Here is a 27,287-nt window from a genome sequence, read left to right as displayed (position 1 = left end):
GTTAGCATAAGTGAGTACCAACCCTATCTCCAAGGCCTACCACAGTGCCAGACACACAGTAGGCCATCAGCAGGTATTGAATGATTACTGAATAAAAGCAGAAGGGGGCTTTCTGCCCCTCTCTTCGTGCTGACTGCCCACAGATGCTTTCTTCCTATGCTCTGTACCCATGGCACCTAGTAGCCCCATTTCTCCTCTTTGGAAGAGGGAATGTGTCTGTAGATTTGCTTTGGTTTGGGTCTCCCATCCTCTGGCCCTGTTCTTTCTCTGGGTTTCCCTCCTCTCGGATGCTGCTCCTCTGGTCTGTTTCTCCAAGCTCTGTCAGTCTCTTTTTGTCTGTCTTTTTTTTCTCTCCCTTCTCTTTCTGTTACTCTGCCTTTTCTTCTCCCCATCCCATCTACCCACAAGGAGCTGGGTGGGTTTCCTGGGGTTCCCTGTCCCTTCCAAGAAGGCTTCTCAGGTCTACAAAGGAGGCTTGCCCTAACAGGGTGGGCTACAGGCACTGCAGAAGAAGGTAAATTTGCTTGGAGCATTTGGTTTTGATCCTTGGTCCTGATGGAAGATTCTGGGTGGGAGATTACAGGAGAGTCATGCCAGCTTTCAGGTAGAAAGATAGAAGGGTGACTTTCTCAATATCTTGAGCATCCTGGGCTAGGGATCCAGGTTGGGTGGAGGGACCAAATCCCTGATGGGAAAAGATGAGTTTGGTGGAGACAACAGAAGGAGGGACAGACAATCCTTGTCCTGGTGTACCTGGAGGCAGGGGATTGGATGTGATGACCTCTGGATCAATAAGCTCCAAATGTCTGCTATCACCTCCATCATCATCATCATCATCATCATCATCATTATCATCATCATTATCATGGGTCTGGGTCCAGATTGTCTGGGTTTGGATCCCACTCTGCCACTTATGGTTGGACCTTGGGAAATTTACCTAATCTCCTAATCCACAGTTCCATATCCATCAAATGAGGGTAAATAATAGTAGTTACATAGTGTTGCTGTCAAAATTAAATAAGGTAACATATGGGCTGGTTGTAGTGGCTCCCACTTGTAATCCCAGCACTTTGGGAGGCTAAGGAGGGAGGTTCACTTGAGGCCAGGAGTTCGAGACCAGCCTGGGCAACATAGTGAGACCACATCTCTACAAAAAATAGAAAAGTTAGCCAGGTGTGGTGGTGTGTGCACCTGTAGTCCCAGCTACTCAGGAGGCTGAGGCAGGAGGATTGCTTGAGCCCAGGAGTTCGAGGCTGCAGTGAGCTATGATGATGCCACTGCACTCCAGCCTGAGTGACAGAGCAAGACCCTGTCTCTTAAAAAAAAAAAGGGTATTGTGTGGTAAAGCTCCAAACAGATACTGCAAGCCTAATGTGTACCAGGCACTGTTATAGGTTCTGGGGATTCAGAGGTGAACAAGACACATCCCTTTCTGCGTGGAGCTCCCATGTCAGTGGCACAGTGCTTGGCACATATTGAGTGCTCAGTGACAGGCTGGTAGGACTGCTATCCTTCTCATAAGGAGCATTTGTACAGTGCTCCGCAGGCTATGAAGTACATTCATGTTGGGTATACTTTTCAGACTTCCCACAATCTTAATTTTGTGAGGTGGGTGTTATGATTGAGGAAACCGAGGCTCAATGCCCAGAGAAGTGACTTGCCCCAAACTGTGCAGCTAGCCAGTGGCTGAGGGGACCTGCCACCCAGATCTGCCTGACGACCCAGGCGTCTAATTCTTGATGCAGAAGAGGGAAGAGTGTGTGTGTGTGTGTGTGTGTGTGTGTGTGTGTGTGTGTGTGTGTAGGAGTGGGGTGAACTAAGGATATGTCCTATTTCAGTGTTCACAGGGCATCAAGTCTGACATGGAGGAGAGAATGTTGCTTCCGGGGGCACATGTAGACACCCCTCCTCCCGCTCAACCCGTCTGCCTCATTCTGCACGGTTCACATGGAGCTCAGCACGTATTTGTTGAATGCTTGAATGAGCGAGTGTGTGTCATTCCCCCTCTTCCTCCTCCCCCTCCTCTTCTCCCTCTCTGCTTCCCTTCTCCTGGCTTGTCTCCCCGCCCCCCAAGTCTGCTCCAAGCCAAGCTCTACTTGCCTCCCTTGGCTGGATCCAGCTGGGGAGAGGTGAACAGCTGAGATGCCTTCCAGGAACCAGAGAGTTACAAAACAAGCCCCTGGCTGGCCCCGAGAGTGCAGAGTCAGGAAGAGGAGGGTCCGCTTTCCTGGGGCTGAGGGCTCCAGCCTGGTCAGGAGTGGGGGGTAGGGGGAAGGGGAACACGATTGGGGCAGGGCCTTGCATGGAGGGGTGCTATGGATTGAATGGTGTCCCCCCAAATCCACATGTTGAAGCCTTCACCCCCAATGTGACTATATTTGGAGATAGGGCTTGTCTGAGGTAATTAAGGTTAAATGAACTTATAAGGGTAGGATCCTAATCAGGTAGGATTGGTGGCTTTAGAAGAAGGGGAAGAGAGGGAGATTCTCTCTCTCTCTCTCTCTCTCTCTCTCTCTCTCTCTCTCTCTCTCGCCATGCGCACATATGAGGAAAGACCACGTGGACACGCAGAGAGAAGGCAGCCGTCTGCAAGCCGGGGAGAGAGCCCCCACCAGAACCCAGCCATCATCGCCCCTGATCTTGGACTTCCAGACTCCAGACTGTGAGAAAATAAACCTCTGTCATTTCAGCCACCCAGTCTATGGTATTTTGTTATGGTAGCCCAAGAAGACTGATCAATACAACGGGGAATGGGTACCCCTGGTTCTGCTCTTTCCTATGTGGTCCTTCCAAGCTCAGAGAGAACCAAGGACCCAGGCCCAGGTCAGGCGGGCTCCTGCCCAGGCCTATGTCAGGGCGAGAGGCCCTCTTCTTAGGCTCTTATCCCTTCCCTGGTCTGAACTCTAAGTCCTCATCCCAGCACCCTTCTCTCCAACCATCCCAGACCTAAGATCCCATCTCCTGCCTCCATGGCTATATTTCTAAAGCACAAATCTGGAGGTGGCTGTTCAGAAGGGGCCAGGAGCCAGGGTGCTTCTGCCTCTGGGGAGGGGCTTTGTAACCAGAGAGGAGGCAGGACCTAGGGGTGTGGGAATCTGAGTTTTGAGAGATGGTTGTTCAGTGCACCGGGCTGCCCCCCTCCCTTCACATCAGCCCCAGTAGCATCTGTGTGTCCAGCCACCTGGGACAAAGGGGCAAAGGAATTAAATTGGAAAGGAGCAAGAGAGGGGGAAGGTTTCTCTGTAAAGAGAGGGTGGGCTTGGGGGTGGGTGGGTATGATGAGAAGTGGGGGAAGTTGCGGGAGGGAAGGTGAGGGAGGTGGGTGGTACATGTATACGGGGATGCAGAAAGGGACGGGGAGGGATGGAAAGAGTTGCGGGGGAACCCTGGAGCGGGGACTGGAGCAGGGGTTGAGACCAAGGGCTGCAAGGCCTGGAACCTGCTGGAGAGAAAGCTCCTCGGTGTCCCTGCGTGGGTGTGAAGACCCCTCCCCTCCCGGCTCTCTGCAGCTGTCCTTCCTCCCCTCTGCCCTCCAGCCCTCCCACCCATGCTAGGCCAGCTGCTCTGCCTGTCAGTAAAAGCCCAAGTCAAGTTCTCTGCTAAATCTTAGGGGAAAGATGAGCCTCGGCAAATGCAGCAGAGATGATCACCTTCTGCGGACGCTGTCCCTGGCTGGGCTGAGGGGGACAGGGCAGGGGACTGAGAGGAGTCCAGTCTGGAACTGCAATTAGGCAGTGGGAGGGAAGGCAGGGGCTACCCAACAGGGGTTCAAGGCCATAGGGAAGGTCTCTTCCCCAGCCCTTTAGTGCAGCCTCTGCCACTGGGTCACATGGCTTGGCCCAGGCAGAAGGAGGGTCTCCATTCCTAAGGTTCTGTAGGAAAGCCAATAGCCCTGCAGCCCCTTCCTGCACCACTTGGTGAGACCGTCTGGCATGCCGACCTTGGGTCCCTAGTTGCAGGTCTGGAGGGGGCATTACCCTGAGACTGGGAGGGGGAGGAGGAGCCTGGGTAGAACTCCCCAGGCCCAAGCTGGGATGAAGAGACCATGTCCAGTTGTTTCGGGCTGAGCTGGCAGGTTGGGGGTCATCTGGGTTCAGGGACTCCTGTGGACTCTCTGGAGCTGCTCATGTTCTCTCCCCTCTCCTCAGCCCTCAGGGAGGCTGAGCTGGACCTTGGAACCCAGCAGGGGTCCAGTGGTACCATATACTCACCTTAAGCCCCAGGACACAGGGAAACTCCACCCTTCTGTTTTCCTGGCAAAGTGGCAGGAAAGGGGTCACGAAGAAAGAAAAATGGGTGTGTTAAGCATGCGGGGACACGTGGCTGGGGGTGGGAAGGGAGTGTGACATGCCTATTCTTCTCTAAGACGCAGACACTCCCTGCTAAGTCAGGTCTCCATCTGTGAGGGGACAGCCCAGAAGGCCTCAGAACCAATTGTGCAAAGATAGATGCTTTATTTTTTGTGATGGGAGCTACACACCTGGCAGTTCCCAGGCTGGGATTGGGCACTGTGACCTTGAGAACCTCATCTAACAGTTCCGCAGACTTGGGGGTGGGGCAGTGCCCAACTGCAGGCTGGGTGGGCTGGCCTTAGCCTCTCCCACCAGCCCAGGGCTGCTCCAGTCCAGTTTGGATTCCTGGGTTGAAATCATAACCCGTCAGGCCCAACCTTGGCCAAAGATAATGCTGCTTTGGCAGGGCTAGCGGCTGGGAGGGTGCAGGCACTTGCTCCTCATAGAGCAAGAGTGGGCTTTTTCTCTGAGCCTCCCCTTCCACCCCCATGGAGTGGTTTCCTTAGGAACCCAGGCTTGCTAGACACATGGTTCCAGCTTCTGGGGGCCGGGTGGGGGTGGAGGGGGGAGGGAAAGAGCCAGCTTCCCCAGCCTCTTGGGAAGGAAGGAGGCAGCCGCTTTGCATTCTTGACTCTCTGCTGCCCCCATGTGGCTGTGAGGCCAATTTGACACCACACAGCGGTGGTGGGGCGTGTGTGTCAGTGTGAGTGTGAGTGTGCGCGTGTGTGTTGGGGTGGCGGGGGTCGGGGGACTCAGTAAGACTGAAGCTGAGGCAGAACCACAGAGAGATGGCCCTCACATCTGCTCTAGAGAACTGGGGTCTCTGCCCTCAAGCTCCAGATGTGCAACACTAGGGCAGCTGTAACATCAGCCATGGTACACGTGCTTACCAAGAAATTGAAAGAAAAGTTGGGGATGATACTCATTTGCAAGTGGGGGAGGGGACTAGACATCAAGAGTATGAGGACAGCTTGGTCTTCTCTGACCATGGAGGCAAGATCCCCCCTTGCTGAGCTGCCCCAGCAACCACAGCCATGTTGGCCTGCAGAATCCTGGGCAGGTGCACCCAAAAAGCCATTAGGAAAGTGGGGCAAGGAACAGATATAGAGGGAAATAGAGTCTGCCCATCCCCTGCTCTGTTCTCAATCCTTAACCATCACCCGCCTCAGGCCAGGAACGCTGTGGGTCCTGACACAGCACCTGCTGTCTGCCAGGGGCCCCAGGTCTCTCTGTCAGACTGTTGTGTCAGTAGTATCCAGGCACACTGATGGGATCAGAGGGTCCTGGGAGGTTATTTGCAGGCAGGTGTCCTCGAATGTCGAATGGTGGTATCCTTCAGAATCAAGGAGGGGCATGTTCAAATGCCCACCAAAGTCTGAGAAGACAGCTGACCTTGTCTTTTAGGCTCCCTTCATGGTTGGTGAAACTGAGGCCCACGGGCATCTGGATGAAGGTTACTGCTGAAGGTCACAGCAGGTTCAAGGGTTTCAACTTGATACTGTTCACTTCTAGTCCAACAGACTGGTCTGTCAATGTGGCCACAGGCCACACTCATTCAGGGGGTGGAGGTGGGCTCTCAGGCAAGCCCCGGAGATGTCTGGGAAGGTGCACAGGCAACTCCCTCCCCTACATCCTTTCTGCATCCTGCAGCAGGGCAGCCACCAGGCTGATGACCTGTGAGGCTGGCTGGACTGTGTCATACTCCGCAAAGAGGTGGCACACATTATCCTGGGGCTCCGTCTGGCTCTTGGCCACAAACCCAAAGATCCTGGTGGTGGAGGGGAGTCTGAGTGTGGGGGGGCACCCAGGGAGGCATTGGGCTGATGGGAGTGGGGTGGGGGGCCTCAGCCTGCACCACATTCCTCCCTGCCCCTCCCCTAGCCAGCAAGCTCCAGCACCTCCTTTCATGGGGGCTCCCTGAGGAAGGAGGTACTTCCCTTCCCAGGCTGGGAGATCCCCACATTCATGCTCTTGGTTTCCTTCCATTTGAATGGGGGCTTCCTAGGACAGAACCTGTGTATTTCCCTTTAGAGTGGAAGCTCCCTGAGGACAAGGATGTATCCTGACCATCAGACTGGGGCAATGCAACAAATTGAGGCTCCCTGAGGTTAGAGCCTGTGCCTTTTGCGTAGGACTGAGGGCTCCCAGGCCCATGTCTCCCCCATCAGACCGGAGGCTCTCTGTGGGCAGAGTCAAAGTCTCTCCCGTCAGATTGGGAGCTTCCTGAGGACCAGGGCCTGTGTCCCCATCAACACCACGGGCTATTAAGGTCAGGATGGCCCTCCCTCCTCCCTCTGGTGGGTCTGGGGCCCTGCCACAGGGACAGCTCTTGTGGCGACTGTGTGGATGGGAGGGACTTACCGGGAGGGCTTGCAGTACTTCTGCCACCTGTGGGAAAAGAACACAGCTGGTGCTGAGTGATGAGGCTTTGCTCTGTGCCACAGGGCCCTGGAGGAGCATGGGAGGACTGGCCAGCTGCATCCCCACCCTCATTCTGTCGCTCCAATCCCTTGGGGCTCGCAGGCTTTCTCCGAGATCCCCATCCCAGAGTCTCAGGACACCTGCTGGGCAGCCAGGCCCTGGACGACCTTCTTATTTTGATTCAGCCTTGAACTTACTTCCGTTGTTCAGGGTCCATGCCACAGAAGCGGAGGGTGGCGAGGGGGTAATGGCGCCGGAAAAACACCCTGGAAGGTGGTGGGGAGAGAAGGGTAGCGGGTGAGACCTGGCCCAGTGGCATGTCCTGCCTTCAGGAAACCTCCACTGTAGACCCCGTACATCTGCTGTGACCTTTCCTGCCGCTGGGCCCTGGGTCTGCTTGTGCATCCTCCTCTCCAGAGTGCATCTGCCTCGTGTCCTACATATGGGGCTTTTCTACCATCCCCTGACCATGTCATTTAACTTTTTGAGGATAGGAATTACGTCTCGGTTCCCTCTTGATTCTCCCAGCCCAGGATCAGGTTTCCGCTAGACTATGAGTCCCTGGGCCCAGGGAAGGTGTGATCTCTTTCCACCCTGTGTCTCACTGGTCAGCCAGAGTCTGGCCCATGGAAGTCTGCACTCCATCAAAGGGTGCAGACTTAATCGGTACCCAGTGAATACAAGTTAATGCCATCTTCATCAGTCACGATGCAGGGGGGCTTTGGTCATTGGAGTGAGGCCCAGAGAAGGCAGGGAAATTGCCTGGAGTGGACCAGCACATCACCACTCCCACTGGGTCCAGGACCCTAAACTTTACCTTCATTACTGATCCATGGCTGTCTCAGCCACCTGCTCCAGCTCTGCTCTGCCCACCCTGCAGCCCCAGGGCAAGGGAAGACCCTTACTTCCTCTGGATATCGGTCAGGGTGATACCCTGCTCCGTGACTTTGAAGTGGACCACAGTGGGCGTGGGGAGGACATCCCTCTCGAAGGTGGTGGAGATGGCCTTCTGCACGGCCAGGGCGCCGGTCAGGGTCTCTACGCTCACGGAGCTCAGGTACAGGGTGTGGCAGCCTGTGGGATGCAGACACTGCGCTGGGGCTGCTGCCAGGGCCCACGGGGTTGGGGGGGAATCAGTCCCCCAGGTCTTCCCTCTGTCCAGAGGCAGGGGAGGGGGGCCTTTCTTCTTTAGGAATCCAGTGAGGCTCCTCTTTGAGCCACCAAACAGGAAGAGAGTACATGGGTGACCACAACTTGAGGCCGACCCCAGAGGATTTGGGGATCTGCTGTTGCCTTGCATTGCCAGGGCCCCTGGGGTGGGGCAAAGGAGAGGATGTTGCCCTGTGTGTAGGGGCGTCCTGGACAATTTCCTTCTGTCCAGACCTATGGCTGTCCCCCTCCCCACACCTCCACGCTGGGTGGGGGGTGGTTCTTTGGCGAGAGTGTGGGAGGAGAGCCACTGTACTCAGGGCCGCAGAGCAGGAGCTGTCACTGAGACAAGTACTGATCTTGCCTGGCCTCTGGGAGAGTAGGGGAGGGACCTTTTCTGTGTTGAAGCCTCCAGGACTCAGGCCTGACTCCCCACAGAGGATCCCAGACCCAGAGACCACCTCCAGGGCAAGCACCTCAGACCCAGAGAGACTCTAGCACACACGCAGCTGCCCATGCGTGTGCAGGATGGAGTGTGAACTCTGCCAGCGCCCCCACCCTGTCCCACTTCCCTGCTGGCCCGGTGCCCGCAGCCTCTCATCTCCTGGTTTACAGGGGGGTGAGGGGGTGTGGCACCTTGTTAAAGATGTAGAAACAAAGCTGTGATGGGAAACATGTGTGGGCCTGCGTGTGCGTGCGTGTGCACAGGGCTGGGAGGTGCCCTCCTGGGGGCACAGCCAGACCTGGCACCTCCCCTGCACCACTCACCAGCAGATTTCTTCAGGCAGGAGGCCGGGCTGTCTGTAGAGGGGTCTGAGGCCCCATCTGCACCTCCCAGTTCTGAGCCAAGGCAAAGGAACAGGCCCCCAAGGGGGTGGGGGTGGAGTGAATGGACCCCTCTCAAAGGAACAGGCCTCATTAATCCCTTTGAACATCTCCCACCTCCGCCCCCACGTCCAGGAAGTGACTAGGCTGAGAAACCAGGTATGATTTCCGTAATTAGGCAAAAGGGGCCTACTTTGGGCTCCCCAAATGCCTAGCTTGCAAGCCTTTTGATCCCTACCCCTTCCACCCCCACACTCAGCCGTGACCTCGTCCTCACGGGCCCTGACCTCCTCACTTCTTTTGGACCCCATCCCAACCCCAGGCCTTTCTTTGCAGAAAGTAGGGGGGCTTTCACCATCACACCACTGAGGCTCCTCCGTCCTGACTCCTCTCTCAGAAACACCCCTTCTTGAGTTTCCCCTGCACACCCTTGAGGCATCTGGGGTACAGCTGGGCTGCACACTGGGCAGGGCTTGCTGATCTGGGTTTGGAGTCTGCCTCTCTGAGCAAGTTACTGCCTTTGGGCAAATTACTTAACATCTAGAACACTCATTTTCTTATCTGCAAAATGGGGAGGATAACAGCAAAATCTACTTCATAAGTTTGTATCGAGGTGTGAGTGAGTGAGTGGGTGCTCAAGAAATGTTGGCCCTGGGGAAAAAAGAAAAACACCTCTCCAAATGTTTGATTTGGGCTCTTTTATCCTTTTGAAGAAGGCTACTATTTATCAAACATCTATTCTGCACCAGGCATTGTGTTAAGAGCCTTGCCTGAGCTGTCTCATTTAATCCACCAATTCTGTAAGTAGGTATGATGAGGATTGCTCCCATTTCATAGATGAGGAAACTGAGGCTCAGAGAGGTTAACATTCTCAAATTCTCACAGCTAGGAAGTGGAGATGTTGACTAACTTCAGAGCATGCACTTTTAACCGTGACACCAACATAATCCATAAACAAGGTAGAAGTGATCACCAGGGGCCTTTCTGGTGAGAACGAACAGGTCCAGCACCCTGACATGGCCTTCTTGGGGCCCAGACCCACCTTTCTGCGGGATGGCAAGTTTGCAGGGCAGGGCCAGGGCCATGATGGAATGCTGGCACACGAAGGCAGAGAGGCTCCCTGCGGGAAACAGGCAGCCCTGCGTGAGTGGGCCTTCCCCAGCCCACCCTTGCAGTTCAGAAGAAGGGAGCCCCTGCTGCCCCTCCCAGGGTGGGGGCCGGAGGCTGGGGAGGCTCACCAAAGTAGGGCTCTTCATCTGCTCCTTTGAGATGCACCCCTTTGGCAGAAGACTCAATGAGGAAGTGTCGGATAAGGTCACTGCTGTCCTCGCCTGGACAGAGAAAGAATGATGCACGCAGATGGGAGTTTCGGAGCCCGGTGCTGGCCAAACACTGACCAACTCATTCCCTGACACACCTCCCAGGGTCCACCCAAAGGTTATCTCGTCCATCCCCCGGCTCTGGGTGGAACCGCAGGGAGGAACCCTATTTTCCAGGCTGCCCACAAAGGAGGTGCCAACACATTTGCTCAAAGGCTTCTGTGTCCATTTGTTCCCACTTCAGAAAACCTTGCCCTTGGTCAAGAGTTATCAGGGATGGTTCTCAATTACTGTTTAGATCAAACCCCGACTCTTCTGTCTGGTTTCTCTCTCCCTTTGCCCACCACATCTGGGTGCTATTGTTCTGCACCGGATCATCCCTGCTGGAGCCCGGCTGGCCCTGGGAAGGTGGACGTGCCCTTCCGACTCTGCTCGCCTGGCTCACAGCTTCCTCCTTGATTTGGGCTCATCACCTCCCCAGAGGCTTCCTTGACGACCAACACCCCCCGCCAGAGGTCACTTTCTTATTTCCATAGCGAGGCACAAAGACCACAAGGTTGGGTTTTTCAGCCTAGCTCTATCACTTAATTGCCCTGGGGCCATTAACTAACTCTCGGGGCCTCAGGTACCTCATCCATTAAATGAGAGGTATGGTCCTGGGGTTTAGGTGTGGGGCTATGACCAGGCACTTTGGACTGTAATTATCTGTTTTCATCTACCTGCCCAGTGAGGTGGCGTCTGGGTCTGATTCCTCTGTATCCCTGGTGCCTCTCCTACTGCATGGTGGATGCCCCAGGCACATGTGCTGAGTTAGCAAACGTGCATGGGAGGTCACGGGAAAGCACATGATAAGCTATCATACACACGCGTGATGAGCTAGTGCACATCACATAAACTAGCACACACATGTGTTACTACACATTAGGTTCCTTGGAGATAAATCCCATCTGACCCAGAAGAGAGCAGCCTACAGAGGGCTGGGAACTTCCTCCTTCTCTTCCCACCATGAGGGTAAAGCAGGGAATTTGGGGGACTCGGGGAGGCAGAAGCAACTCAGGCTTGCTGTGAAAAGAGTTTTTCACGGTGCCTCAGTGCCGGGGGGGATCTAGGACGATGCTGAAGTGGACCCTCCTCCCAGGACTCCTTATGGGACTGACCTGAGGCCACCCTGAGCACTGGCATCAGAGCCGGGACTAGAACTCACCACACTGTCCTGACCCAGTGAGGGCTTGAGTGAGCACAGAAACAGGTGCATACCTGGTTGGTTCTGGGCAGATGTCGGGGCCTCCTGCACCTTCAAGGCTAGACCAAAGGAGCCTCGGTATGAAGAACTGTCCCTTATGACAAAAGCCCCTGGCTCCTCCTTCCTCAGCAGCTCGATTGCTGGAACAATCCTTGAGTCAGACATGGATACTGCCCCACCTGAACACCCTCTGTCCCCAGTGCCATAGGGCCTTCATGGTGCAGGCGTTACTGTCCAATCTCTGCCATTCTTGAGGTAGTTAGTTCCCATTTCCTCATGAGGTCAGCGGAATACCCCTCTTCCCTGGATTTCTATTTGCCAGGACCCAGGCCCCCATCTGCCTGATGTGGGGTGCAGGGGCCTGGACCTGACTCCAGGGTCACCTGCTCTTCCTTTTACCTTGCTCTCGGGTGATGCTTGGCTTAAACCAGTATTTAGATGTGTCCATCACGAACTTCATGGTGGGCTGCATGTCCCTGGTGGGACCTGGAGAAAGAGAGAGAAGGGGGGATCCTGTAGGCTGGACAGCGGGGAGCTGAGAGACATCCACCAGAGAAGGCTGGAGACCCTTCCATACTTCTCTGCCCACGGGTCCCATTCAAACACCAGCCTGGCCCCAACCCCATGTATTCCCAAACTGCCTCCAAGAGGCAAAATCAAACAGAAGGATTCCAGGGCTTGGCCCATCTAGGACTTAGAAGTGCCCATGTATCCTTGGTAATGAATAAAGAACAAATAAAACCTCAGTTTGGTGAGAAACAGTTTCTCAAATCTACCGTTGCCTGGTAGGGACTGAAATAAGGGAAAAATAAGGAATTCTCAGATGCATCATGTTTGGTTTCACATTCTCCTCCCTCTTAATAATCCTACAAGTTTCTTGGGGGTCTATTCAGCTTGGAAAAGAAGATGGAAGAAAAGATGCAGGAGAGGAAAACAGCAGTTCTGGGCAGGAGAGCGAACTCTCAGAAGTTGGGGGCCTGGGTTCTTCACTCTGATTTGGGACAACTGAAGAGAGAGGGCCGAGTGGACTAAACAACATGTGAGGGTCTTTAATGCTCCAATAGCCTATGAAATTGAAGCGAACTTTGTTCTGAGAATATTTTGAAGAATTTGATAAGATCCCAGGGTATGAGTAGTGTTGCCCTGGGGTGTCGCCAAAGCAGGATGGGAACATCATTAGGCTAAGTAAATGTGCTCTTTGAGATGCCAAAATGCCCATTTTCCTGGGTCTCCAATTTCAAAATCTTGAAATGGAGTGTTGTGACCAGTTATACTTAAGTAACTCCTAAAAAAATACTAAAATCTGCAAATGATTTGTCCTAGTAAAGCAATCACAGCAGATTCAAAGGCATACCTGACGTGCCATTTTCTCTTGCTTGCATTGGCATGACTCCGTGAGTGGGAGTGAGCATTTCACACCCCCCAGGGTCACCCTGATGCCTGTGAGCGTCACAGTGAGCGGCCAAGTGAGGGCTGAGAGCTGGCCGTGGGACGGGGGAGCAGGGACAGTGTTGGCAGGAGGCTCTGCTCGTGGGAGATGTACACCCAGGGAGTGCCAAGGCTTAGCTTCTGTGTTTACTGCTGTGGGTCCTGGTTGATTTTGTTCTTTTTGGACGCCTGTAGTTGCAGACTACGGGAAGGAGGGTGTTTGCTGTTTTGTGGTTTTCAGCTGTCTGAATTGGAATGCATTGTCTCCATTACCCCGTCCGCCCCCTCTGTGTTCTCGTCATTCACGCACGTCAGAGTTGGGACTGACTCGCCCTCTCCCTCTCCTTGGTCAGTCATTAAGCCTGCTGCTTCCACATGCCGAAGGTTGCCTGGCTCTGTCCTCTGTCCTCCACCCCTACCGCCCCTGCAATCCATCTGCCTGCAGCTGCCAGAGTGGTCCACTGATCGTGCCCCTCTGACCCCTTCTCTCCCCCGTTTGAGACTCTCTGATGGTCCCCTGGTGCCTAAAGTGTAAACATCCACTTTTTTTTTTTAGACAGTTTTGCTCTGTTGCCTGGGCTAGAGTGCCGAGGCATCATCATAGCTCACAGCAACCTCGAACTCCTGGGCTCAAGCGATTCTCCCGCCTCAGCCCCCAGATTAGCTGGGGCTACGGGTGCACACCACCACGCCCAGCTAATTTTTCTATTTTTTGTAGAGATGGGGTCTTGCTCTTGCTCAGGCTCATCTTGAACTCCTGGCCTTGAACAATCCTTCCACCTTGGTCTCCCAGAGTGCTAGGATTACAGGCGCAAGCCACTGTGCCTGGCCTACATCCACTTTTTAACTTGGTGTTCAAGGCCTTTTACAATCTGACTCCAAATTACTCTCAAAGACCTCACCCTGCGCCCAACATTCCAGGCATTTCCTAAACGCACCATGTGCTTCCAGACCTCTGTGACTGTGGATTCCCTGTTCTCTCTGCTGGGAATGCCCGTCCTCTTCTCTAACCACGAACTTCTGATCTGCTTTCCAGATCCAGTTCAGATGTTGCTTCCTCTCTTTCTCCAGACTGAAAGAATCACTCTTTCCTCCATGGCCCCGTAAGATTTAGAATATCTCTCTACCTCTGTGTTTATATTACTCTATAGTGATGCTTAGCTTTTGTCTCTTTCTAGACTGTTCCCCAGGTGTCTTCACTGCCTGGCTCAGTGCTGGGCACACAGTAAACATGTTGACTGGCTGTTGCAGGAACCCACTGGTGTTTTGTCTCTTCCCCCAACCATACCTTACAGTGCTTGAGATATTGTTTTTCAACATACCCTCTGGACACGTGGTTGGGGAGGCTTCTGGCAGGGTCTGGTTGTGGCTCCTGGTGGCTGGACAGGGGTTGCTGGGAGACATAGCTCCAGGTTGGACAGAGCCCTGGTGTCCTAGGGTCCTCCGGGGTTGGGGAGACCCTGGTTCTGGGCAGCCATTGATCAGCACGATGGGTATGTCCACCATGGAGTTGGTGATGGATGGGGGGCAGCTGCTGGCATGTTCTTTGGCCAATGATGAGGAGTGGGGTGCTCTGGGATGGCCCATGCTCCGGGTGGGGTTGCTGGAAGCCTGGAAGTCACTGGGTCTCATACACAGTGACACAGAGCCGAGGCTGTGGAGGCTGGAGGAAGAGCCAGCTGGACTTTCCAAGGATCTAGAAGACGACTGATGGCTAGAGATGCAGGAGTGTAGGAGGGACTGGCTGCTGCAGGGGGAGAGAGCACCATACAGGGTGTTAGAATGTGGGGGTGAACACTCAGGGGCCAGAGCCAGGCTGTGGATCTAATAATCTGGGTGCCTATGGCTTTGGCCAAATAGAGCACCACATACCCTACCCCTCCACAGCCCATAGAAAAGGGCATGCCCACCTGATCCCCAAGGGATACAGAAATGTCCCCAGATGGTAGGGTCTTCGGTCATGTAAAGTAGCCAACGGACTGACCCCTGCAAGCCTGTGGGCATAGGCAGGCCCAGATTCCCTCTGCCTTCCCAGCCAGGCAGGTTTGATGGAGCTGTTGCACCAGGCTCCCCCTCTCCTCCCACCTCCCCATCGCTTCTAAGAGCCCTGCAGATGTGCTGGACCTGGGCTAGACTGTGCCCGAGGCTGGTGCAGAGGGAATTCCCCAGCTGGAGGAGGAGCAGGAGGCCAGCTTCGCATCCGGCCAGACTTCCCCCTGAGCGCAGAGGCCCATGCCAATGGGCACGGCTGTAGAATCCTCAGTCTCTTTGCCAGGGACTGCTTGGGCCAGTGGCTTTGGAGGTGGTGTGGGAGACAGAGGTCCTGTGGTTTGGTCTTCTTGGGGCAGGATGTGTGTGTGTGTGTGTGTGTGTGTGTGTGTGTGTGTGTACACATGCACACAGTTCTACTGTGAGACCTACAGAGAACTGAGCGGGGACAATTGTAAATAAATGCCCAGGCAGGTTTGCCTCCCTCCTTTGCTACATTTTGCCAGCAACAAAGAGGAATTCCTAAAAGGTACATCTCAGGTCCCCAAATTCTATTTACATCCCTGTGTTTTGGGGTTTTAAAAAACCCTTCCTTGAGATGGGTTGTACGAGGCTGGAAAGGATATAGGTGAGCCTCATTAATGTCATAGCTCTTTTCTCAAAAGGTATATATAAGTCAAGATTTTTGTATGTTGAATCATATTCTGAGCTTGAGGATAGCTTGAGATCCGAATGGCTGTGATGGCATAAAAAAGAACATTCACTCTTTCAGATTTTGCTCACACGGAGCAGGAAGCCCCTCTGTGATCTTCGGATCTGTGTGTATGTGTGTGGAGGCAATGTCAGAAGCTATAGAACCTACCTTCCAAACACGTAGCTGACATCAGACGCTGGGCTGACTGACAGCACAGAGACCCTGCTGCCCTGCTGTGGGGCCAGGCCCCCCAGCCCCTTCTCCAGGCCTGGAGAAGACACCAATGGGGAGCTCAAGCCATGGGGGCCCGGGGCCTTGCTCCCCACACAAGGGATAGAGATGCTGGGGGATAGTGGGGGGTGAGGGGAGGAGCCCCCAGAAGGGGGAGGGGGACGCTGGTGCCCCCTGCCCTGGCTCCCAGAGAAGATGAGGCTCTCGCTGCTGCTTCGGGTCTCTCGGGGGACGTCTCTGGAAAGGAGGAGGCCACCACTGCGTGGAGAGCCGAAGGGCGGGGTGACAGATGGGCTGGAGCAGCGCTGGGGGCCATCATGGCACCTTGATCTGGTGGAGGTCACCTCGATGTACTTTATATCTTTGGAGAGAGAAGCAGAGCATTGGTGAGACCAGGGAGCCTAGACTCATAACAGAAACGCTGGAAGGGTCCTCAAGACTATCTGGTCCCCCTTCTTTTACACAGATGAGGAAACTGGGGCCCAGATAGGAGAAGCTCTTCAGGATTAGAACCCAACTCCATCTTCAGGGCCCAGTTCCAAGGTCACCCTTTCTGTGACATCTTCCCTTGGATAGGGAGATGCCATGGAATGAACACGGACCTTGGAATCAGACAGACCTGGCTTTGAGATCTGGCTCTGTCACCTACTAGCTGAGAGAGGTCGGCCAAATGACTTTACCATTTACAGCCTCAGTTTCCACACCTATAAAAGGGGGTGACTCTTCCCAGCCTCCTGGCGTTACAATACAGATGAAATGAGATTAATGTAGGCAGCACAGCACTGGGCCTGGCACACAGTAGGTGCTTAAAAACTGGGAAATCTTCTCCTTTGTTTTTGCCCCACCCCCCAGGTTGATGGCACGCACTGGGGACACCTGACACCTCTGCTACTCAGCGTGTGTGGAAGCTGTTTCTCTGTACCCACAATGAAGGCAGGGGTTCTCCAGGTTGGTGACACACGAGGGCAGCATTCAAAAGCTCAATGCTCAGGCTGCACCCCAGGTCAATTAGATCGGAATCTGCAGGGGTGAGGCCAGCCCCAGGTTTGTTTGCTTGTTTTTGGTTCCCCAGGTGATTCGGGCATGAGTGGAGCCTCCCCACTGTGATCGGGCCAGCAGCACCACATTCCCTGGGCTCCACCCCAGGCCTATGGAATCAGAGTTGACAATTTGGGTAGACGCCCCAGGGATCTGTGTGCAGTCTGAGAACACTGCTTTAGAGCAGGCGCTCCCTGAGGGCAGGGCTTGCACATTATCGGGCTGTGGACCCCCCAGCAGCTCTTAGCTAGAGCGTGAGCACTGGTCAGCCGACACAGCCCAGGCTGCCGGCTCTTTCCTTTGCCCAGGCAGGGCACTCCTGGATTCTGAGACTTTGTTCCTGCTCCAGAGGTCATCCCTAAGTGGGGTGTCCTGGGGTGCTCCCCTTGGTGAAGATGGACACCCCCCTCCTTGCTTGTGGGGGTGGGAATTGTCCTTGGTGCTGTTCCAGCAAGTGTGGTGGCAGGTGGGGGTTAACCAGCTGCTCTCTTCTGGAGGAAGCTTCCCAGGATGGGAGCTGAGGCAGGCAGGGAGAACCTGCACCCTCAGCTCCTGTCTGCTGGCCTCCCACCCTCCCTGGGCTCTGACACATATACCATCCCCCCATCACGGCTGTGGAGGGCCAGCCTGCACCAACCGGCTCCTGGGTAGGGCCTTCCGGCCCTGTTGGAGGCTACTGCCTCTGTCTGAGCCTGCTTGGGCTGTGGCGGGGCTGGGGCATTGCGTCAGATGAGCTGGCGGGCTGACCTGGGCTTGCTGCTCCGGTGGTGGAGGAAGAGCCTGGCTTTGTAGTCAGACAAACCTGGGGTGAGTCCTGGCTTTGCCGCTTGCCAGCCAAGAGAGGCATTGGGGAACTTTCCTAATCTCTCTGAGCCTCAGTTTCCTACTCTGCAAAGTGAGGGTCTAGAACCAACCTCACCAAGGTTGTGATAAAGATTAAATATAATGAAGAATGGAGGCTGGAGCCTAACCCCTGGTGGGCCTTGAGGAAGGAGCACTTCCTACCTGCCTGCTTTGGGGGGACAGTATTGGCCAAATGGAGCCCTCTCTCTAGCTAAGGTGGGGATCCCCTTGCTTAGAAGGATGAAGGCAAGAGGAGAATATTTCGGGTGCTGTCTTGTGGGCTCTGAAATACAAGGTATCTTGGAATGGGGTGGATTCTTCTGGAAGACTGGCAAGCACAACTTCTATTTTTGTAGGACTTTATAATGTTTACACCCATAATCTCCTGTGAACCTCCTAACAGCCCTTACGCTGGGCAGGCATTATTTTTATAGAGGAGGAAACTGAGGCTTGGAGAAAAGTGGGGATGGAGCTAACACTTACTGTACGACAGTTGTTAATAAAGACTGGTATTTATCGAGCGCCACGTGCCAAAACCACCACAAACGTGTTACCTGTATTAGCTCATTTAACCCTCACCGCACGTCTATTGAAGTAGGGGATAGGTTAACTCCTGTATGACAGATGAGAAATCAAGGCTCAGAAAGGTTAAGTGAATTATCTGATGCCACACAGCCAGGGAGTGAAGGCACCTGACTGCTGCTCCTGAGCTCTGTTTAGGGGCCCCTTCCAGGACAAGGAGGGGCTCCTTGGGACCCCGTTCTAAGGCCTTGCCCTGCGAGAAGATACTTGGCTGCTTTGGGGAGGGTCTCTTGGTCTGGTGAAGCTCTGGCCCTCCTACTCACTGAGTCATGCAAATGCCCACCCAAAGACATGGCTGGGGCTAAGTCAGTGGGAGGAGTAGAGAAGGGGGCAGTCCTGGTGCCAGTTACGCCCCTGCTGTCCTGAGGTGGATGTGGTTGGGGGGAGCTGGAGCACCCCTATCACTGGGGTGACGTTGCTGTTTACCAGCCTTTGGGGCAAGTCTGAGCAGTGCTGGGAGGGTGCTGGCGCCAGCACCAGGCAGGCGGAAGGAGGGCCTGTGGGTGGGGGGCGGAGAGACAGTTATTAAACACCCTTCACTTGGGACTGGCAGACTGCCTTGCCTGGCAGAAATTGCTGGAAAATGAAATGTGGGGAATGTTCCAAAGGTGGGGTTGGGGGTGGCAGAAAGGACAAAGACAGGGAGACGGTGTCTGCTTCCCCTGTAGGATGGGGACCCCCTTAGGACAGGCCTAAAGGAAGGTGAACAAGAGGCAGGGGCAGGAAACCTGAGGAAGGTTTGACAGGTGCTGGGGGGTCAAGTCTCAGAAGGAGCCTGCAGGCTGCCCCCAAAGAGATGCGCTCTGTGACTCCCGAGAACAGGAGACTAGACCCCAGAAGGGGAGAAACAAGAGAACATGGACTTTGGAGCCCAGAAGCCCAGGGTTTGAGGCCTGACCTACCACTTGCTGGCTGTGTGACTGTAGGCTATCACTTCTCCTCCCTGAGCCCCAGCTTTTTCATCTGTAAAATGAGGTTTCCACTATTTCCTTCACAGGTTAGACACTGGGATCATGCATTACACAGGCCAGTTTTAAAAAAAAAATCTGTAAATTTTTAGGAGAGGAGTCAATATAGGATTGCCAATGTTTAATATTTTAATTTTGCCAAGTTAGGACAAACAGGGCAGTGAACATTTGCTAGCATTATAATGTTAGAATGTCTTTCCTTCAACACCCCAAAAGCAGGAAGGGTGAGATTGCAAAATGGTGGGGGTCCTTTGCGTTGAATTACATTTAGACGTAAGAGAACTCACCACAATGCCCAGAGTTAGTTACGCTGCCATGGGCTGCGACAGCTTTGTTACCAGCAGCAGTGGTCTGCAGGGAGGGTTTCAGGAGGCCAAGATGCATGAGAAAGGGGGTAGCTGACCACAGTGACATGCAGGTACCCTCTGCTCTTAGTGACGGTGGAGAGCTTCCTAACGGAGGACTGACCCAGCTGGTGGGCTATCTTAGGAGGTAGTGAGCTCCCTGGCACTGGAGGTGCCCAGGCAGAGGACAGAGGAGAGGGGGTCTTTTCTCTGTCAGCAGGGGCTAGGGCAGAGCTAGGCAGCTTCTTCAGGACCCTCTGGCCACTGCCAGCCCCTTTGCACTCCCTGTTCCCCACGGTTGGGTGGACGCATGCTCACATGGCTGGCTGTGCCCGGGGCATCAAGGTTGTAGCCTGCTGCCCATCAGCCCCATGCTGGTCCTCAGCCCTTTCCATGGAGGAAGGGCCCAGTTGTCACCAACCCTCACCTCACGTCTGTGGACATTTTTGAGACTGGTTTCGCCCCAGCTGGCCTTGAATGGAACTCCTGCCGTGGGGCATGAACATTAAAACCCTGGGCTTGCTCCTGCCAACGGTAATTAGGCCCAAGACGCCTTTTCTGCAGTGACGTGCCCATGACTGGCCTTGAGAAGCAGGAAGACTCTAGAGGGATGGAGGCGGCTCCTTTGCCGGCCTGGCAGGCAATTCTTGGTGGGAGGAGGGAGAGCAGGCAGGAGCCCAGGAGCCTGGGGCACCAGAGGACCTGGGCGCTGGGCTGGCCTCCACCCCAGAGCCCAAACCTACCCTGGGGCTGGCCCTACGTGCAACCCTACTGCTTAATAAAAACAGCTACCGTTTCTAATGACTTACGGTGTGCCAGGGTTGGTGATCAACAGCCAACAAGTGTTATTTCTTTTAATCCTCACAACACCCCTGGAGGTAAGAACTCTTATTATCTCCATTTTATAGATGAGGAATCTGAGACACAAAGAAGAGAAGTAAACAGTCTGTGTAAGGCCTGCCTGACGCCAGCTATTAGGCTAGACTTGCTCCTTACTCAAGCCTATTGACCTCAGTTTTTTCATCTGTAAAATGGGGATAAAATTCGTACCTCCTGGGGCTGGATTGGAAGGATTGAAGATTCTGTATAAAGTGCTCAGCACAGTGCCTTGCATATAATAAGTGTTCAATAAATGGAAGTTCTCATGGATCCTGTCTCTAATCCTAACTGCACCCCCTCACCCCGGTTGATTGTTAACCCCCGGAAGCCTCAGTCTTCCAACCTGTCCAATGGGGCTGTTGCTCCTTAACCCTCATCCTCAGAGTGTGCTTGAAACTCTTTGTTTGGGAAACTGTAGCCACACGTAGGAATTTCTGGATTCCCTTGGATTCGGCGGTGCACTGGAGTTGGCTTGTACCAGCTTGTTAAGAGCTGATTGTTAAACTTTTTAGGGTTTTGTCCAGTGCGTTGCTAAATTCAGCCATTATTAAAAATTACAGTATGTAAATTTATAATGAAATAAGTTGTATTAAAAACAAAGGTAGTAAATACTCAAAATTCATCCCATCCCAATTATTTTACTCCATTTTGCTGTTATCTATGCCCTCGAGGTTATTTACGTCAGTGGTGTTGGTGTGGGGGAGCTGCTGAGTAACAGCCTGCTACTGCACGTTTCCACCTCCTCATTCAGTGGCAGCATCGTGCTGGAAGCCGCAAATTGGTCATGGTGGGAGAATTTACACTGTGGAAATGGGCGGATGCTTCGAATCAGGCTTCCTCTGCCCCTGCCTGCAACCAGGGAGCCGGTTGTTAAAGATTTGCCAGCGTACCACTGCTTGAACGCAACAGGTTTCCCATCCCAAACAGACTGGATTCCGTGTCTCTCCAATCCCACTATCCCCAGCTTGGGCCTCGCCAGAGAGACACTATCCTAAATAGGGACAGGGGCACATAGAGCAGTCCTACAAAAATTTCAGGGGGCCAAATTAGGATCTAGGACTATGGGGTTCAGGGACTCCACATTTATTGAGCTCTTACTTATATGCATGGCATTGTACAAAATACTTATATATATTAGCTTATTTAAGTTCTCATAAAAATCGTGTAAAACAGGTATTCATCACTTTCCAAACTCAGGAACAAAATAGAATTTAAGAGTGAGGGAAATTTGTATTTATCCCTTTTGTGTAGCAGAGAAAACAAAGAGGTCAATAACTTATTTAGGGTTGCACAGCACCTCCCAACAGGACAGTGTCCCCTTCTCTGATTCTACAGGAAGTTCCTTTTTCCTCATGAGGTCCCAAGTCCCCCTCCTGGCACTGCCCCAGGTCCTTACCCAAGGCTTCAGGTTCCTCCTTCTTTCTCCTCGAGGTGGTGCTCTGGGCAGATTTGGCCTGGGGGCCACCAGCCCCCGGGGGAAGCAGCTGGAAGGTAGGGTCCAGTTCCAGGATCATCTGGTTGAGGCTCTCCAGCGAGAAGTCAATGTAGGAGTCAAGGTCCTCCAGGGTCCCTGAGGCCTGCTCCCCGGGGGACTGCAGGAGGCCGTTGGCTTTGGCCTCAGCCTGTGTGGCCTGCTGGAGCCTGCTAGGGGGCCCCTTGCAGGATATGGGGGCCATGAGGGCCTGGGTTCCCCAGCCTTCCATAGTGTAGTAAGAACACTGGGGAGGCAGGTTGGGGCTGGGTGCTGGGTGCAGTGCCCTCCTGGGTTCTTCACAGGGAGCCAAGCTGACTGTGTGGCCTCCTGCCAGCAGGGGGCTGGACATCACCTGAGACATGGTACGGGTGGTGACCCCAGTGCCTGGTTTACCTCTGGCTTCCAGCTAGCCTCACTGACATCCCAGGGATGGCACTTGCCAACCAGTAGCTCCCAGGACCTGAAAGAGGCGGGGAGTGGGAACTGAGCACCTTCTGTAGGTGAAGCCCCTGCTTCCCCTCCCCCCACGGAAGGACATATTTTTAATTTATTCATTTAAAGGCGTGGATGCTGGCGCCAGACTGCCTGGGTTTGCAGTCTGGCTCCACCACTTACTAGCTTGTATGAAATCTTGGGCAAGTTAGTTAACTTCTCTGTGCCTCAGTTTCCTTATCTATAAAATGAGTTAATATTTATAACATGCTTAGAACAGTGCCTGGCATAGAATAAGCACTATGCAAGTGATCGTTAAATAAAATAACTTCAGTAGATCTTTGTTGAATATTTACTATGTCCCAGGAATATTTATTAAATAAATACTACCTAATGTTTATTGAGTAATTACTATGCACATAGGCCCTGGCATTTATACATAAAGCCTTTTAAAATCTTCATGACAACCTTATGAGGTATTATTATCCCATTTTACAACAAGAGAACTGAGACACAGAGAGGTAAGTAACTTGACCAAAGGTCACAGTGCCACCAAGTGTCAGAGCAGGACTGGACCCAGGCTGCCTGATGTCCGGGCCCCCGCCCTTACACCAGTTGTTGAAGCAGAGAAGTTAGCAGGTGAGCAACTGTAACAGTGTCACCAGGGAGGAGGAAGTGGAGGGGGCTCTGTAGGTGCTGGTGGGGAGGTCAGGCAGGACTTCCGGAGGAAGGGACGTGCAGAGGGAGATAGAAGGAAGAACAATTAAGGAAAGTCAGCCTGAGGAGGCAGGGGAAAGTTTATAGTAGAGGGGACTGTTTATGCAAACGGCTACAAGACAGGGAAGGCATTGCAGAGCACCCAGGAAACAGAGCAGCACCTGGGTTGGATGGAGGAGGAGATGGGGCAGGGGAGGCAGGCTGGGCTCTGGGCTGCTGACTCAACCCTGAGGGCAGTGGGGAACCACAGAAATTTTTTTCCGTAGAGATAGGGTCTTACTCTATCACCCAGGCTGGAGTTCAGTGGCATGATCATAGCTCACTGCGATCTTGAATGTCTGGTTTCAGGCAATCCTCCTGCCTCAGCCTCTTGAGTAGCTGGGACTATAGGTATGTGCCACCACACCCAGCTATATTTATTAATTTTAATTTTTGTAGAGATGGGGTCTTGCTATGTTGCCCAGGCTGGCCTCAAACTCCTGGGCTCAAATGATCTTCCTGCCGTGGCCTCCCAAAGTGCTAGGATTACAGGCATGAGCCTCTGTGGCTGGCCCAGAAAAGTATTGAGCTGGGGAGTGACATCATCAGATGATATTCATTTCCTGGGGGCTCATTTGGGAAAGAGATGTCCCAATTTTCTCATCTTCCTTACTGTGAAAAGTTCTTCCTGTTGTCTACCCCTAATGCCACATGCTAGTTTCTTTTTTTTTCTTTTTAAAGACAGGGTCTTACTCTGTTGCCCAGGTTGGAGGGCAGTGTCATGATCATAGCTCATTGCAGCCTTGAACTCCTGGGCTCGGGTGATCCTCCTGCCTTAGCTTCCTGAGTAGCTGGGGCTACAGGTGCATGCCATCAGGACTGGCTAATTCTTTTAATTTTGATTTTTGTAGAGATGGGGTCCTGTTATGATGCCCAGTCTTGAACTCCTGGGCTCAAGCGATCTTTTTGCCTCGGCCTCCCAAAGTGCTGGGATTGCAGGTGTAAGCCACCATGTCCGGCTCCGACATGCTAGTTTCTCATACGTGGGGCTTGGTAGGAGGTAAGAGGTTCTGGGACCGAGGCTGCCAAGAACACCTCATGGAGCTGGGACTTGCTGATCGCACTCCATTGCTTGCTCTGACCTTCGCTGCCTGCTCCCCACAACACTCCCCAACTCTGTTTTTCCCCTTTTCCAAGATGCCTCCTCTACAACTTGCTTTGGAGTCAGATGTTAGTGCTGGAAAAGGCATTTGAGACCAGCCTGGGGCAAGTGTACTCTGGAATCTGAATATTTAGATTTGAACCCCAGCTCACACAGCTCCTCCTGGTGTGACTCTGACCCTCAGTTTCTTCACCTGTGAGATGAGAATAAGATTTCTTGCCTTGGACCTTCCCAGAGAGTGCTGTGGATCCAATGAGGTGCTGCTCGCGAAGGCAGCTAGTTAGACAATTCTAAATTGTACTTAGAAATAAAGGCTTATCGAGTACAACACCCGCATAATAGCGGCACCCATTTACTGAGCATCGACCACGTGCCAGGCGCTGATCTTCACAGTTTACATGTGAGTTACATTTGGTGACTCAGTCACTCTTCTCATCTCATAGCCCTGGGAAGTACTTCGCCCCGTTATCAGTCCACTTTATAGATGAAGATACTGAGGCTCACGAGAGGTTAAGAAACCTGTGAAGGCCACACATCCAGAAAAACAGTGGAGCTGGGATTCAAACCCAGGCTGTGGGACTCTGGAATCTTAACTCCTTATGCCACGTGGAGGTCTAATGCCGGGGGACAGCTGAGGTCCAGAGAGGGAGCATGATTTGTGCAAGGTTGCTCAGTAAGTTTAATGAGAAAAGCCAGGCCCCCGTTCTGCCCCTCACCACGGCTTCTGCAGGCTCAATGCCAGGCCTCTCCTCGGCCGGGTCCTGGAGGGGCGGCGCGTGCTGGGCATGGGAAGCGTGTCTATAAATGGCAGTGGAGGGGAGCCGGCCTCTGAGCTCCTTCCTGGGGCAGCTGAGGACACAGGGCCAGAGCTGTGGCTTTTTCCACACAGGCTCCAAGTGGCCTGGGTTTGTTGGGACAGGATCTGGGCGCACCCTGCAGAGTTTTCTGGCCGGGCCCCGCAGAGGAGGCTAGGGTTACTGATTTTGCAGAGCTCACTGAGGGGCTAGGTGTCCCCCAATGACCAGGACCCAGGACACCTGCCTACTGATTTGGACACAGCTTTCATGCCACCCCGGGCAAGTGTCCTTTCCTCTCTGGGCAGACCTCAGTTGTCCCATCTGTATGATGGGGCTATGATAATAGCAGACACAATCGAATTCATTACACTTTCTCGACAGTTCTCTGAGGGCAGTACCATTTCCGTGGGGCTGGAGGGATTTGTCCAAGGTCCTACAACCTACACGTGGTGGAACTGGGGTTTGAACCCAGGTGGTCGTGTCTGCACAATCCCACACTCTTACCCTACGCTGCTGCTTCACAGATTTAAGACCCTTCTGGGATTCTGGAACCACGTGAGACAGACCCGGTGCTGAGCAAAGGCAGGCAGCCCTAGGCTCTTCAAACTCTCCTCATGTTTACCACACCCGGAGTCTCAGTCCCAGGGCAGGGGGGGCTGTGTCTTCTCCTTCATTCCTGGACGCTGTCCCCTCCTTGGCCCCGGCCAGCACACTCCTCTCGCTCACTCTTTCCTGTTGGAAGCAGTAGGGGAGTCCCTGTGTGTGTGTTGGGGTGGACAGGGTTGGGGAGGGCTCCGTCCAGCTCTGTCCCATTTGTGGGTCTCTGCCACACACTCCCCCTTCCCGCTCTGACTGGGATCTCTTTCTTTGTCCCCGAGGACTCCAGAGGCAGGGAAATCCTGGTACTTGGCAAATGCCCTTTTCTGCTTCTGCCAACCTCTTTTCCTGGCTTACTCTCTCCCTCCTACCAGCCTGGGTGGGTGAAAGGAGAAGAGTAGGGCCAGAGTGAAGCCCGAGTCTCCCCAAAGCACTTTGCCTTGAAGACCAGCTCCTGATCTTCCTGTCCCATCCACCAGACCCAGTGAGGCAGGATGTGGCTGGCAGGCAGGGACCCGCAGGACAAAGCGAAGGCCCCACCCCATTCCTGCAGGTCTTGGAGGGGCCTAGTGCTCTGGGCTGGGAGGCAGGAGGCCTGGGTTCTGTGTCCGGTCCCTACCTGTGTCTCCATGACCTCGGGTGAGCCCCTTCCCCTCCCTGGACCTCAGTTCTCTCGTCTGTACACCGAGGCTACAGATTCGGTTCCCTTAAAGTGCTGAACTCCTGGGTCTATGATCCTGAGACCATCTCTCTTCTATCCACGATCTCCTCCCCTTTTCTCTCTGCCTTCATGCTGAGCCCCAAGGAGAAATGGAAAAGCTGAGGACAGCAGGATAAATGAGTCAGGTCACAGAAAGTGTTGAGCGTCCCTCTCTTCTTAAAGAGTAAAGGCACCTACCTGGTGTCCACGCGTGCGGGCAGGCTGTTGTTCACTACCACCAGGTGAGGAGTACGGCCAGGCGCCAGCTCACCTCCAGACCTGCTTTAAGAGCAGCCTGCCCGCCCGCCCTCTCTCCACTCTCCACTCTCCGCCCTCCATTCCTGCACGTGGCCCTGACAGCAGCAGGCCCTGCCCCTGCTGTGTCCGGATGAGCTCAGGTGGGGCCGGCTCTGGCAGGGGGCAGGGAAACATTGGCTGGAGGCCTGGCCAGGCTGGCGCTGGGGCTGGGTGTATGCGAGGGGCTCCCAGGCTCCCAGCTTGGCCTTCCTGCTGCACCATGTGGCCAGGGGAGCCCTTGCTGGGGCGAAGGTGTGCTGCCGGTTTCCCTCTCACCTAGGTGCCAGCTGGGGGAGAGGTCGTGTGTTGACAGAACCAGTAGAGAGTGAGGGGCTTGGCCTTGGCAAAGCAGGATGCCAATGGGCAGGAGACCCTCCCTGGCCCCTCCTGTGTGTCTGGGTGGGGTCACACTGGAACAGACACAGGGTAGGGGCCCGCTGGAAGTGAGGCTGGGCACAGATCTTGTCTTTATTTCTTTTCCTCCTTTTACAGTAATGTCTCGAGCCTGGGAATGGGGCTTCTAACTTGTGGGGAGGAGGCGGGAGTGTCTCTGGAGGGCTTTGAGAAGGGGCTTGTAGCTCTGCACTCACTCGTTCACTCGCAGGCTATCCCTCTCGGAGGTCTGGCCTGTGCCCCAGGGAGGAAGCTCCACAGGGTGGAAGGTGGTGGCAGGAAGTCCAGGAGTCCAGTTGCTCCCTCTTCATGGCTCCAGGTCCCTCCTGTTATGGGCCAGGGGTCCCAGAGGAGGCATCCAGCCACAGCGAGGGGAGGGGCACTGGAGGCAGAGCTGGGCCTAGGGTGCTGGTCTGAAGTGAGGGAGCCGGCAGAGTCTCAGACCAGGCACTCATCTCAGGGGTGGGCTGCCCCCTGCCACCCGCCCCCCCCCC

At 54.1% G+C, this 27,287-nt stretch overlaps 1 protein-coding gene across 1 annotated transcript; it reads right to left on the bottom strand.

The window, feature by feature from the left end:
• Positions 1-5,562: 5,562 nt before the first annotated feature.
• TNS4 (tensin 4) lies at positions 5,563-22,080 on the bottom strand. The gene is made up of 12 exons (XM_012661561.1): positions 21,642-22,080; positions 15,529-15,952; positions 14,000-14,424; positions 11,649-11,735; positions 11,264-11,389; positions 9,926-10,018; positions 9,730-9,807; positions 8,631-8,702; positions 7,619-7,787; positions 6,911-6,979; positions 6,654-6,680; positions 5,563-6,060 (listed from the first exon to the last, which is right to left on the bottom strand). The coding sequence occupies exons 1-12, from the start codon at positions 22,078-22,080 to the stop codon at positions 5,919-5,921; spliced, it is 2,151 nt and encodes a 716-aa protein (XP_012517015.1). The 3' UTR covers positions 5,563-5,918.
• Between the last annotated feature and the right edge of the window lie 5,207 nt (positions 22,081-27,287).

Source organism: Propithecus coquereli, unplaced genomic scaffold, assembly GCF_000956105.1.
Source record: "Propithecus coquereli isolate 6110/MARCELLA unplaced genomic scaffold, Pcoq_1.0 Scaffold119, whole genome shotgun sequence".
In the NCBI taxonomy this organism is placed as follows: Eukaryota; Metazoa; Chordata; class Mammalia; order Primates; family Indriidae; genus Propithecus; species Propithecus coquereli.
This window is presented reverse-complemented; position numbering and strand designations above follow the sequence as displayed.